Source organism: Orcinus orca, chromosome 20, assembly GCF_937001465.1.
Source record: "Orcinus orca chromosome 20, mOrcOrc1.1, whole genome shotgun sequence".
Taxonomy (NCBI): Eukaryota; Metazoa; Chordata; class Mammalia; order Artiodactyla; family Delphinidae; genus Orcinus; species Orcinus orca.
In genome coordinates this window covers 42,649,411-42,664,207 of record NC_064578.1, presented here as the reverse complement: position 1 = coordinate 42,664,207, position 14,797 = coordinate 42,649,411, and the positions used below count along the sequence as shown (strand labels likewise).

The 14,797-nt window shown below is 41.5% G+C and overlaps 1 protein-coding gene across 3 annotated transcripts in view; it reads right to left on the bottom strand.

Moving 5' to 3' along the window:
• Positions 1–14,575, bottom strand: part of PDCD2L (programmed cell death 2 like) — a 29,217-nt gene extending 14,642 nt beyond the window's left edge. For 2 of the 3 annotated variants that reach the window (XM_033413973.2, XM_004284153.4), the window contains exons 1-6: positions 14,417–14,574; positions 14,137–14,303; positions 13,965–14,025; positions 12,304–12,677; positions 11,293–11,403; positions 6,314–6,462 (exon numbers count right to left, since the gene is read on the bottom strand). In XM_033413973.2, the coding sequence (XP_033269864.1) occupies positions 6,314–6,462; positions 11,293–11,403; positions 12,304–12,677; positions 13,965–14,025; positions 14,137–14,303; positions 14,417–14,524 (970 nt within the window). In that variant the 5' untranslated portion in view covers positions 14,525–14,574. Of the gene's footprint in view, positions 1–1,445; positions 3,573–6,313; positions 6,463–11,292; positions 11,404–12,303; positions 12,678–13,964; positions 14,026–14,136; positions 14,304–14,416 lie in introns of those variants that run through there. The other variant, XM_049703055.1, reaches the window with a different exon arrangement.
• Between the last annotated feature and the right edge of the window lie 222 nt (positions 14,576–14,797).

Genomic DNA, 14,797 nt, shown 5'->3' with positions numbered 1-14,797 from the left:
CCCTAAGACCAGGAACAAGTAAAGGATGCCTACTTTTACTTTTGTAACTTCTATTCGATACAGAAGTTCTATATAGGGCGACTGAACAAGAAAAATAAAAGGCATACAAATCAGAAAGAAGGAAGTAAAATTATCTCTGTTGGGGACTTCCCAGGTGGCCCAGTCGGTAAGACTCCGTGCTCCCAATGGAGGAGGCCTGGGTTCGATCCCTGGTCGGGGAACTAGATCCCACATGCATGCCACAACTAAGAGTTCACATGCCGCAACTAAGAAGCCCGCATGCTGCAACTAAAGATCCCGCATGTCGCAACAAAGATCCTGTGTGCTACAGCTAAGACCCAGCACAGCCAAAATAAATAAATATTTTAAAAATAAAAAAATAAAATTACCTCTCTTGCAGATGATGTGATCTTTTTTTCCAAGAATACTTGTTTTTTTAAGTTTATTTCTTTTTAATTTATTTAATTAATTTATTTATTATTTTATTTTTGGCTGCATTGGGTCTTTGTTGCTGTGCGTGGGCTTTCTCTAGTTGCAGCGAGTAGGGGCTACTCTTTTTCTTTTCTTTTTTTTAATTTTATTTTTTATTTTTTTGGCTGCATTGGGTCTTCATCGCTACACGTGGGCTTTCTCTAGTTGCGGGCAAGCGGGGGCTACTCTTCATTGCAGTGTGAGGGCTTCTCATTGCAGTGGCTTCTCTTGTTGCAGAGCACAGGCTCTAGGCACACGGGCTTCAGTAGGTGAAGCGCGCGGGCTTCAGTAGTTGTCGCACACAGGCTCTAGCGTGCAGGCTCAGTAGTTGTGGCGCACAGGCTCAGTAGTTGTGGCTCGCGGGCTCCAGAACGCAGGCTCAGTAGTTGTGGTGCATGGGCTTAGTTACTCCACAGCATGTGGGATCTTCCCAGACCACAGACTGAACCCGTGTCCTCTGTGTTGACAGGCGGATTCTTAACCACTGCACCACCAGGGAAATCTGACAGGGGGCTATTCTTCATTGCAGTGCATGGGCTTCTCATTGAGGTGGCTTTTCTTGTTGTGGAGCATGGGCTCTGGGCATGCAGGCTTCAGTAGTTGTGGCACGTGGGCTCTAGAGTGCAGGCTCAGTAGTTGTGGCACACAGGCTTAGTTACTCCACAGCATGTGGGATCTTCCCGGACCAGGGCTCGAACCCGTGTCCCCTGCATTGGCAGGTGGATTCTTAACCACTGCGCCACCAGGGAAATCCCAAGAATGCTTGTTTTTATTTTGTCTTTGTCTCCATACTTACATTTCCACACTAACAGATCAAAATCAAATTATCTTCAACTCAAATATTCATATTAGAATAATGATAACAGAATTTCTGACCACAAAGATTCAGTGTTTCATCTTGATGTTTTCTAATCAGAATTGTTTAAAAAATACCTAGAACTCACCGGTTCCTAGGATAGTTACCAGAAAGTGACAAAATTTTTTTTTTTTTTTGGCTGCACTCCACAGCTTGCAGAACTTCCCCAATGAGGGATCAAACCCGTGCCCTTAAGCACCGGAGTCTTAACCACTGGACCACCAGGGAAGCCCCCAAAACTGACAAATTTAAAGAAACAAAAATAGTAGACAATCGTGCAAGTGATTTTAGTTGTTGCTATATTTTGTCCCAGGAACAAGTCACCTCTTAGAAAAACTACTCCAAGATCAAAGCCTGAAATGATTTTCAGTGTAGTAAAAAAAAATTACATGTTATTATAATGTCCATACACCTAATGATGTAGGTAAAGATAAAAAGTGATCTCTTCTTATGTGCTTAAAGCGATTCAAAAGAAATATATAAAGGTCCTAAGAAATCAGGTTAGATCTGAAATAGAGCAGGGAATACAAAAAGCAAACAACTTTCCTTGTTTCTGATTGTAAAAGAGAAGTAGGCCATGGTAAACAAATACGTCACATGACAAGGTATGCTCATGTTAAGAACACTTCCATAACCACAGAAGAAAGGTTTACTGATTGCTGAAATAAAAGAGGAAATGGATATGATGTACCTCAGGGAATTACCGGAAACCGGAAAAAGATAATGCTGACATAAAAATGCCCTCATTGCAGATATTATACATGAGTGACTATGGCAGTTGTGCAAAGAGATAGAAGCCATTATTCCTCAACTGTATATGATTATGCCAAACGTGTGCCTTGGTCAACTCATCATCTTAAGAGACAGAATTTCTGCTTCTAAAATTAAACCACGCTAACCTTTTAAAATATTGTACAATGAATAAACATGTTTTGTGAATTCGATGAGTAGATGGAATATTTTCATGTCTGTTCTAAAAGTACTTTAGATACACATAAGAATACTCCATGGTCATAAAGATCAAATGTAATCAGCCACCATCCCATGTAAAATCATTACATTTGGCAAAAACTAATGTGTGTGTGTGTATATATATAAAATATATATTAGTAAATAGAGATGATCTGATCTTATATGTAGAAAATCCTAAAGAATCCACACCAAAAAATTTGGTTTAGAACACTTGTCTCTGTTGTTTTTATATTATCCTTTAAGATCTCTGCTCTAGCCTTTATTCCTTCCTTTCTTCTGTGAGCTTTGGTTGGTTGGTCTTCTTTTTCAAGTTCCTTAAAAGGTAAACAGTTAGGTCATTGATTTGAGATTTTTCTTTGTTTTCAATGTATGTGTTTACAGCTCTAAAAATGACCCAGCAATGCCATTCTTAGGATATACCCAAAAGAACTAAAAACAGAGAGTCAAACAGATATTTGTATACCACTGTTCACAGCAGCATTACTCATAATAGCTAAAGGATGGAAACCTCATCAAGTTAAAGAATTTTTTAAATTTGTATATACATACAATGAACTATAAAAAGGAAGGTAATTTTGATACATGCTACAACATGGACAAACCCTGAAAACATTATGCTAAGGGAAATACGCCAGACACAAAAGGACAAATGTTGTATGATTCCACTTATATGAGGTATCTGGAACAGGTAAATTCACAGAGACAGAAAGAGATAGAATAGAGGTTACCAGCAACTAGGGTAAGAGAAAATGGGGGGGTTAATTCCTTTCTGGGAGTGGGCGAGTAGTTAATTCTTAATGGGTACAGATTTTCTGTTTGGGATAACAAAGAAGTTTTGGAAATAGATAGTGGTGATGGTTACATAACATTGTGAATATACTTAATGCCACTAAACTATACACTTAAAGAAATGGCTAAAATGGTAAATTTTTTTAACATCTTTATTGGAGTATAATTGCTTTACAATGGTGTATTAGTTTCTGCTTTATAACAAAGTGAATCAGCTATACATATACATATATCCCCATATCTCTTCCCTCTTGCGTCTCCCTCCCTCCCACCCTTCCTATCCCACCCCTCTAGGTGGTCACAAAGCACGGAGCTGATCTCCCTGTGCTATGCCGCTGCTTCCCACTAGCTATCGATTTTACATTTGGTAGTGTATGTCCATGCCACTCTCTCACTTTGTCCCAGCTTAGCCTTCCCCCTCCCCATGTCCTCAAGTCCATTCTCCAGTAGGTTTGCATCTTTACTGCCATCTTGCCCCTAGATTCTTCATGACCACAAAATGGTAAATTTTAAGTATGTATATTTTACATCACATCTTTTAAAAAATCAATTATATTTAAATATACTAGCAGCAAACATCAGAAATTGAAATTTTTTAAATGCCATTTACAATAACATAAAAAAGCAGTTAATATTTAGAGACAAAACTGAAAAAAGATGTGTAAGACTATACATTGAAAAGTATAAGACCCTGCTGCAAGAAATTAAAGAGAATGTAAATAAATGGAAAGACATACTATGTACATGAGTTGGAAGACTCAACATTAAGATATCAATTCTCCCCACACTGATCCAGAGAATCAATGCAATCCCAATCAAAACCCCAGAATGGGGCTTCCCTGGTGGCGCAGTGGTTGAGAATCTGCCTGCCAATGCAGGGAACACGGGTTCGAGCCCCGATCTGGGAAGATCCCACATGCCGCGGAGCAACTAGGCCCGTGAGCCACAATTACTGAGCCTGCGCGTCTGGAGCCTGCGCTCCGCAACAAGAGAGGCCGCGACAGTGAGAGGCCCGCGCACCGCGATGAGGAGTGGCCCCCGCTTGCCGCAACTAGAGAAAGCCCTCGCACGGAAACGAAGACGCAACACAGCCAAAAATAAATAAATAAATAAAATTAAAAAAAAAAACAAAACCCCAGAATGTCTTTTACTTTTTAAAGAAACTGACAAGCTGATTCTTAAAAACACAGAAAGGCAAAGGACTTGGAAGAGTCAAAGTATCTTTGAAAAGGAAGAATAAAGCTGCAAGATTGACACTACCAGATTACAAATCCTACAAAGCTACAGTAGTCGAGACAGTGTGGCAGCAGTGTCAAAACAGAAAAACAGATTAATGGAACAGAATGCAGAACAGAGAGTACGCAAATAAATTAATACATATACGGACAACCAATTTTCAACAAAGGTAAAAGATGATTCAGCAGAAAAAGAATATCCTTATCAATAAATGGTGCTGAAACAACTGGATATTCACATGGAAAAGAATGAACTTGATCCATACCTCACACTATATATAAAAGTTAACTCAAAATGGACATAAATCTAAATGTAAAACATAAAACTAGGAAAAAACTAGTGTCCTTGGGCTAGGCAATTATTTCTTAGACAAGACATTAAAAACATGATCCATACAAGAAAAAATTAATCAATTGTCCTTCAAAATTAAAAACTGTTTTTTGAAAGGACACTGTTTAGAGAATAAAAAGACAAGTCATTTTATTCTGACTAGGGGGAGAAAAAGGAATTGTTTTCAAGTGGAGAAACCTGAAACACCAGGTGATCAAGGCTAACATCAACAGTCAATGTATAAAGATGCATCCTTGATATCATGTGTGACATGAAGAAAATGGCATTTTACCCCTGTGATTTTCCTCTCAATAACCCATAATCTCATTCTGATTATAAGAAAAAAATCAGACAAATTCCAATATAGGGGCATCTTACAAAGTAAGTGACCAGTACTCCCCAAAATTGTCAAGGTCTTCAAAAATGAGGAAGTCTGAAAATCCATCACAGGAAAGAGACACAACAACTAAATGCACTGTGGTATCCAGGACAGGCTCTTGGATACCAGGTAAAAATTAAGGAAATCTAAATAAACTATGGATTTTAGTTCATAATGTATTAATACTGGTTCATTAATTGTAACAAAAGTACCATATTAATGTAAAATGTTAATAAAGGGGAAACTGGGTGTGAGGTATATGGGAACTCTATGTACTATTTCTTAATTTTTCTGTAAATTGAAAGCTTCTGAAGAATAAAGTCCATACCAAAAAAACAGAAATAAAAAAAGGCAAGCCACAGACTTGGAGAAAATATTTATAAATTATATACTAAAGGACTTGTATCCAGAATAGATACAAAACTCTCAAAATTCAGTAATAAGAAGACAAACTATCCAATTTTTAAAAAGAGAAAATGATTAGAACAGATACTTCACCAAAGAAAACATATAGTGGTAAATAAACACATGAAAAGATGCTCAAAATCATTAGTTGTTAGAGAAATGCAAATTAAAACCATGTGACATCACTACACACCTGTGAGACTGGCTAAAATGAAAAAGACGGACCATATCAAGTGTTGCCAAGGATGTGCAACTCTCATGTATTGCTGGTTGGGATATAAGTGGCACAACCTCTTTGGAAAACAGTTTGGCAACGTCTTAAAAAGTTAAACACACACTTACCATATAATTCAACCATTTTTCTCCTAGATACTTACCGAAAAGCCTATGTCCATATAAAGACTTGTACACAAATGTTGATAGTAACTTTACAATAGCCCCAAATGGAAGCAACACAAGTTTTCTTAAAATAGTTCTAATTTCGCTGTGGGGCAACTAAGCCTGCACGCCACAACTACTGAGCTCGCGCACCTCAACAAGAGAGCCCACGTGCCACAAACTACAGAGCCCACATGCTCTGGACCCCGTGTTCCACAACTAGAGAGAGAAAATCCGCATGCCAAACTAGAGAGAAGCCCGCACGCCTCAACGAAGATCCCGCGTGCCGCAACTAAGACGCAATGCAGCCAAAAAAAATAAAATTAATAAATAAAATAAATATTTAAAAAATAATAATAATTCTAATTTCCCAAATTTTATGTAATATGCTTATATTTTATAAGGAAACAAAAATGAAACAATAGTCTTTCATTTTAAAAATAATTCCAAATTAGTGCTAGAAACCCACAAACTCAAATAAATGAATGGCTTATTACCTAAATTAGCACTTCTGAGCATGCTGACCAGCGCTGGCATAAGCTGAAACTCAAATATCCTTCGGATTCCACAGTGACTGCAGGCTGGGAGCTCAGTGACTTCTGATGTAGGGCAGGTCAAGAAAAGTGGTTCCCCACTCCAGGAATACCTAGAGCAACGAAATAAAGAACCGTGAATCAGGGCCACGTACAAGTCACATTCCAACATCTAAGACCACGCTTTGCAAATTTTGTTTCTTTCTTGGAGAGTATCCGGAGCAAAACCAGAGAACAAAGAAAATCCAAAGGCCCAGAAAACTAGCTGCAAGGTTGTATATCAGAGGAAGATATCTGAATTCTTATCAGTGGTTACCAAGTCTAGATGAAGGCACTAAAGCTAATGTTGAACTGAATCTAACTAAAACTGCAACAAAGCCCAGACTCAGCTCAACTGCAGATTCAAAAGACTCAGCCCCCCACAGTACTGGCCTTACAGAAGAAGGGGCATACACCCCTAAGGAATAAATATTAACTTCGGTATCTACTGTTCTTCAACATACAATTTCCAGTAAACAATTTTTTTTAAGTTACTAGATATTCAAAGCAGCAGAAAAAATTGACCCATAAAGAAAGAATACCAGGAGACCCACAGCCAAAATGATGGAATTATCAGACAGACTTTATGTGTTTTAATTTTACCGAAGTATAGTTGATTTACAAAGTTGTGTTTAACTGCTGCTGTACAGCATAGTGACTCAGTTATACATATATATATTCTTTTTCATATTATTTTCCATTATGGTTTATCACAGGATACAGAATATAGTTCCCTGCGCTATACAGTAAGACCTTAATCGAAAATACTTTTAGGGCTTCCCTGGTGGCACAGTGGTTGAGAGTCCGCCTGCCGATGCAGAGGACACGGGTTTGTGCCCCGGTCCGGGAAGATCCCACGTGCCGCGGAGCGGCTGGGCGCGTGAGCCATGGCCGCTGAGCCTGCGCGTCTGGAGCCTGTGCTCCGCAACGGGAGAGGCCACAACAGTGAGAGGCCCGCGTACCACAAAAATAAATAAATAAAAATAATGTATATTAGTTTGGGAAACACAGGAAAGTATAACAAGAAAACCAAAATCTACAGTATTCCTCAAACCATGAAGCTAAGATTTTTATTAAGTTCACTTATTTTTTATGCATTTGGATGCACACATGTAAGTAGGTTTTGCATTTTTTTTTTTTTTGGTACACGGGCCTCTCACTGTTGTGGCCTCTCCCGTTGCGGAGCACAGGCTCCGGACACGCAGGCTCGGCGGCCATGGCTCACGGGCCCAGCTGCTCCGTGGCATGTGGGATCCTCCCAGATCGGGGCAGGAACCCGTGTCCCCTGCATCGGCAGGCAGACTCTCAACCACTGCGCCACCAGGGAAGCCCGGTTTTGTGTATTTTTTAAAAACAATAATTGGGGTCATAGAATATTTATAATTTTTCTCTTTTCTTTCTTTAAAAAAAATATTTATTTATTTAGGCTGCACTGGGTCTTAGTTGTGGCCCTCGGGATCTTTGTTGCAGCATGTTAAGTTGCAGCACGTGGGCTTAGCTGTAGCACGCAGGCTTCTTAGTTGCAGCATGTGGACTCTTAGTTGCAGCTTGCAGGCTTCTTAGTTGTGGCAATGCAGACTCTTAGTTGCAGCATGCATGTGGGATCTTAGTTCCCTGAGTAGGGATGGAACCCGGGCCCCCTGCATTGGGAGTGCGGAGTCTTCCCCACTGGACCACCAGGGAAGTTCCTGTGGGATATTTTTATGGCAGTTCTTGGTGACCCTTGGATATGAGAGTAAAAAAAGGCAACAGAAGTGGTTTTGAGCTTCTGGCTTGTGAAACTGGGTGAGTGTTGATGCTATTCTTGAGATGGGGGTTTAGGAGGCTGTTATCTGGGGTGTGGGGTCTTGATTTTTCTTGAACTACAGAGTGTGTCCTTATCAGTTTGACTTCCATCTTTGTAATTAAATCTTTGTTAGTTATAATAGTTTTGATTTTATTTCCCCTGTGCGTTCTACTTTATAAGTTTCATATATTGAAGACATAATACTTTGTAGTAAGTAACAAGTGCTCATAGGATATTGAATCATACGTCTTGGAAGTTCATTGCCCAGGTCTTCCATTTCTACCTGTGGGTCCGTGGGCAAGTCACTTAACCTTTCTTATCCTCAGTGCCTCATCTCTAACGTGAGGATGATGATACAACTACCTATTTCATAGGATTCCTGTGAGAATCAAATGAGGTGATGAGGCAAATACTCCGTAAAATATACGTAAATACTGGCTGTTGTTTGAAATCCACTATGCTATGTTTTGGGGAAGCAGAGATCTGTTAGGATCTTTTCGTTTTGTTTTTTTTTAATTGGCCATGCTGCCTGGCTTGTGGGATCTTAATTCCCCAACCAGGGATCGAACCCGGGCCCTCGGCAGTGAAAGTGCAGAGTCCTAACCACTGGACCGCCAGGGAATTCCCTAGGATCTTTTTTTTTTTTTTTTTGCCGTACACGGGCCTCTCTCACTGTGTGGTCTCTCCCGTTGCAGAGCACAGGCTCCGGACACGCAGGCTCAGCGGCCATGGCTCACGGGCCCAGCCGCTCTGTGGCATGTGGGATCTTCCCGGACTGGGGCACGAACCCGTGTCCCCTGCATCGGCAGGCGGACTCTCAACCACTGCGCCACCAGGGAAGCCCTACGATCTCTTAATAGCACTGGCATATTTATCTATTCTTCATCATCTTAGGACAAGGGTCTACTGAATCACCTAATTTCTGTAAATTCTTTGGTGGTAAGGACAGTATATAACTCTCATGCAAAACATAGTGCCCACGTGTAGTAGGTATTTGGTGGAGCCAACACCTTTTCAAATGTGGTATGGTTGAAAAGAACCTTGGTTTAGGTCTTAGAAGACTTGGCCTTGGGCAGATGACTTTACCTTTATTTTCTCTTCTGTAAAATGGGCCTAATACCTACTTTACAGCATGTTTAGAAGGATGCAGTGAACGTATTCATTCATCCAGCAAATATTTATTGGGTCTATTTTAGATGTTGCAGGTGCAGCAGGAAATGACACAAAGTCCGTGTTTTTATAGCTTTAGCTTTCTAGTGAGGGAGGTTAAAAATAAATAGACATGTTGTATGATTTCCACAAGTGATAAATGAGGAAAATAAAACATAGCTATTATAAGTAGGATGTCAGAGAGGCCTCAGAGGAAATGACATACCCAGCAGGTTATAGTATATAAAAATAATGACATAGGGAAAACTTGGAAAAATGGGTCCAGATAAAGTGGACAGACTAAAATCAAATGGTCTTTCTCCCCTAATACCTGATATGATGAATATAAAAGGTAAAAGTCAGCCACAAATAAAATAGAAAAAAACAAGTATTAAAAAGAAAATCCCTTCCATCAGCATTGAAATAAGGAAAGGAACTTAATACCATAAAACTCAAGAGTGGCAGCTCAGGACATAATATCACTAAATGTCTAATACAGGTCTGGGTACCTCACATGTATTTAAATATTTATTTTTGTAATTAATTTACTTTTCACAGAGGAAGGTAGAGAAATTTCTGGAATGGTTTAGTGTGAGTTCTAACCATACAGCCTTCTTCTTTCACCTCTTCAAAATATACTGATTAGCCCACAAAGTCCTGAGAATTGCAGTAATAATCTTGAATCTGGAAAGAAGCAAATAGGAAAAGAATCTGTATCTTCTGCTGTAGAGCTGTTGGCCAGAGAACTGGGTGTGGTGGGGTGATGATGCAGGGAATTAGGAATTGCCTCTCAGAAGCAAAAGTTGTTGACTAGTTACAGTAATGATAAAGAGGTCAAGGGCAATTTCTTCCCCATTAAAATGGGATCTCCCAACATGTAAGACATTTTACACTATCTGAGAAGTCAAAGTGAAACCCAGGTGTTCTAGTAGATAGCATCTAGTCTTACAGAACCATATCCCCACCCCACTTCACTACAGAAAAGTAGAAGAAATGAAAAATATGCTTGGAGAAGGGGAAAAGAGCAGACCTCTGATATGAGATAGACAGAAAATCAGTAAGAAAGCCCACACACCGTTTTGGAGAAAACTGGTGGTCTAAACAGAGTTGCCCCCTTCAGGCATGAGCTAGATGCAAAGTGGCATTCCACTCCTGTAATCAGTAAAATTAAAGAAATGAATAGTACAAACCAAAATGAGCCAGGAACCATATCTGGAAGAAAACATAAACTGAGAACACATAATTCCCAGCAGAGTTTTCAAGATATAGAAGAACTTTGTAAGAAAATACATTCAGTGAAACCCAAGAGCTCAAAGTTGAGAAAATGAAGTAACTATGAGAGGCCAAGGGAAATTGAATTGCTAAAGAAACCAAGCCACACATTACATATTGAATAAATTTAGAAATAATAGACTTGGCTGAAAATCGAAGTACTGACGTGGTTAAAAGAGTTGTGAAAATCTAGTGAATGAAAAAGACAAAGCAATTAGAGAGAAGGTGATATCTATGGAAGGTTGATAAATATAACTACTATAAGGATAATTGGTGTCCAAAATAAAGAACTCAACAAATGGATGAAAAACAATACTCAACGATGAAACAGGAAATTTTCCCCAAAATGAAATAAGAACTGAAATTAAAGTACAAGAGTGATTGAAGTGAGAGACCTAGCCTGGTGGTGGTTTTAAAAGTATTTTCTTTTCTTTTCTTTTTTTTTTTTTTTGCGGTACGCGGGCCTCTCACTGTTGTGGCCTCTCCTGTTGCGGAGCACAGGCTCCGGATGCGCAGGCTCAGCGGCCATGGCTCACGGGCCCAGCCGCTCCACGGCATGTGGGACCATCCCGTACCGGGGCACGAACCCATGTCCCCTGCATCGGCAGGCGGACTCTCAACCACTGCGCCACCAGGGAAGCCCTATATACATTACTTTTACAATTAAGAAAAACAATGTAAAAAAATGTGCCTTTACCTCAAAATCTGCTCTTGACAAGCAGCAATTCTCTTCATGAATTTGTAAAACATCTTATCTCCACTTTTAATTATGGTCTTCTCATATTTTTCATCACCATCACTAGAAAGACTAAAAAGAGAAACAAAAAACACTTTTGCCTGTATATATCCAGAGAATTACAGTATTTAGAAATATACTGAAAATTATACTGAACAGCAGTAACCCCCCCGCTACCCTTCTCTCAAGCCCTGCTTCCTCGCCATTTTCAACTCTGGATAATTATTTGCAATTTAAAAAGTCATTATGTCCACTCACTCTCTCCATTTCTTTCTCCATTATGGATTATTTTCAAACACCAACACTTCTTCACACACCCCAACAGTATTCTGAAAAAGCTTACAAATGATACAGCTCTGGTAAGAAACCAGGTCAACTCCCCATATATCCTACTGTAATTCTATTATAACAGCAAAGTGATTATTCTTACTTCAAACTTTAGAGGGTTTTGGTTTATAAAGCCTTTCAAGACCTATTCTCACACTTAACTCCAAAAACCATGTGAAGCGATACACCACCCAGATATCAGTATCACCCCCATTTTACAGGGGAGAATTGAGGCTCTGGGAGGGTCTCTGAGGTCCTAGGCCAGTTCTTGAGCCACAGGCAAGAGTCAATAAACAAATGGCATTTTTCTAACTTACCTGTCTCTGTTATACATTTAAAAACAGAAAAGTTAAAGAGCTAGTAAACCCATCTTGTGTAAATACTTGGTATCCCTAACTCGTTTGTTCACTTTCCTGAGGGTCCCTATAAACAGAACAAAGTGTTTTCAAGCTAACTCAAGGGTGGCTGGTAAGATCCCCTTGTCTGTCTCCCTTTCTCATCTGAGAGGCATGAAGCAGAAAGGTCCTACACACACAAGTGCTGCCTGAAAAAGTTTCCCCAGATACGAGGGTAAAACCAAAGGGTACCTACTGTGGCGGCTTCCTGATCAAATCACCTCTCACGCTCAGCAGTACGCACTCTCACCTTTGGGAAAGCAAGTGTTCCATGTCAATTCCCTCTCTCTGTTGATACTCCCTCAGAAGGCTCTGAGCATGATCTAGACTGACACAGTCTCTGTAGTCATCCTCATCAACAACACAGATGTAGTAGGGCAGGAACTGTGGCAGCACGGAAGGCAAGGCCATCCCTTCCCCGGGAGGCACAGGAAGAGCAGCACCCGGGACAGTATCCTGCAGGCGGAGGTCTTGGAGCTGGGCAGTCCAGTCTCTGTCTTTGGCACGGCTGGAATCATTTCTAAAATCTGAGATAACCTGTGGTGGAGGCGCCTCCTCCCTGTCACTTCCCCAGTCATCTGCACCTTCACACCAATCCTCAGCTGTGAGGCCATTTTCCTGTTTCTGGAAAAATATCCAGTGAATGTGGTTCAAGCACACTTGGGTGATCTCACCTACTCCCTTGGCTTCCTGAGCCACCCATCCCTTCACCTTCCTGAGGGAGCCTTAACACCAGCACCCCCCGCCCTCCACTCTGGCACACTCTGATTCAACTTCCTGGACCCCATTTACTCAAAAGCAGGTTGGAGGTGACAAATATTGCGTTTCCTTTTCAGGGGCACCATGGCAAATGCAGTACAGTGGTTTCTTCAACATCTCTTTCAGTTGTGCTTCATGTATTGCACATGGTAAGAAAGAACTACATTTCCCAGACTCCTAAGCACCTGGGGTCCTAGGTGTGATCAGGGGGTCTGTCTGTGTCTAGAGGGAGACACAAACTTGAGACAGAGTGAAGTGGAAAGAAGAGCCATGAAAAAAAAGGTAGCTGATCTGTAGATGGAGACAGCAAGGCTCTGGAGTCAACAGTTCTGAACAGGGCAGCTTCCATTCACCGGAACACATCTCAGTTTCCTTACTGCAAGAGAGGTTAGCAGCTCCTTGACAGGCCAGTTCTGAGGTGTGGTTCCGGAGCTCACTCCTGGAGTCATCTCCTCCAGGCTATCCAAATAAGTTAGTAAAAACCTAATTTTAAGTCTGTCTCAGCTTTAAAAAGTCAAAGTGCTTTTCTATTATCTGCAATTGAACCCTGACAAATATAGGCAGACACCACCTTTTTATTCCGAGTACTGCTAGTACTGTGCTTGGCACACATTAAGAATTCAGTGTATATATAAAGCAGCATTCACAGGCAAAGGGAAGCTGAATTTTGTTCTGCAGCTACCAACTTGCCAGATTTTTTTAATTTAATAAATTCGAGTTTTGTCGTATTAAATGTTACATACACATATACTTATCACAGTAAGTATATTTACTATAAACACACACATATAATGATATGTATGTACACACTCATACTTTTTCCCAAACAGAAAAATCAGTAAGCTATGTGCTTCCATACCTTCAGTGCATAATTAAAACAACTAACAAGACGTTAAGGAAGTACCATTTTACGGTTCAAAAAAAAAGCAAATGGTGGTGTGATGAATTGGGAGATTGGGATTGACATGTATACATTGATGGGTATAAAATGGATGACTAATAAGAAAAAGTAATAAAAACTAAACATAAAAAAAAGCTGAAACCATTCCAAAGTACTTCAAAGAACATGGCTTAAAGTTTGTCTTAACCGAAATTCTGGAAAATACCCTCAAATTACAGCAGATCATAATATGATAGTCACAAGCGCTTTACCTGAGCGTCCTGCGTCTCTTTCTCTCGCGTTTGCAGGCACTGGGAGCGGAACACCTTCCAACTTCATAGTAAAGAAAAACTGCGGTGAAGGGTCCATAGCCGACTGCCAGCCGACTGACCAGTCCCCTCCGGGTGCGCCGGGGGCTGGCCCCCCACCCCCGCTCCCGCCTACCTGCGCGCCCTGCCGCTAGCGCACCCCGGGCGGGGGCAAGCGAACACGTGCAGGAGCCGATGAAAGGCGGAGCCTTCCAGCGGGCAGTACACCTGCACGACCAGGACAAGCGGCTGCCTGCAAAGTTCACACACTGGCCTCGGCGCTGCCACGGCGGGCAGGGCGTCCTGAGGGCAAGGGAGGCACTCAGACTCTGACTCTTACCCGAGACCTCGCCCACTCCCTCACCCCGTAGCCCTCACCAGCACCCGCCGACCCCGGCTCCGACGCCCCACCTCACCGGAATGCCGCCCAGCTTGCTCGTGGTCCAGGCGCCCAGCCCCGTGGGGCAGCAGTGCACCGCAGTATCGCGAAGCCCGAGCAGCACCGGCTTTCGAACGGCCGCCATGACGACGAGGCGCCCAAGCGAAGAGGCGAACTACGGCAGCCGAGAGGGTGCGCCTCTCTGTGCACGCGCACTGCCTACGCCTGAGAGACGGCCCCGCCCCCTTCAGACCGCTTCCGGGGATACAGTTTGGAACCCGGGGAAGATCCCGGAGCGGCAAGGCGTTTGGCTCGTAGTGCGCGCTGCTAAAGGAAGTTGGCACCCTCTACCATGAACTAGTCTTACCAAAAAGTTTTATCTAAAATAAGTGGGATATGGGACATCTCTGGCGGTCCA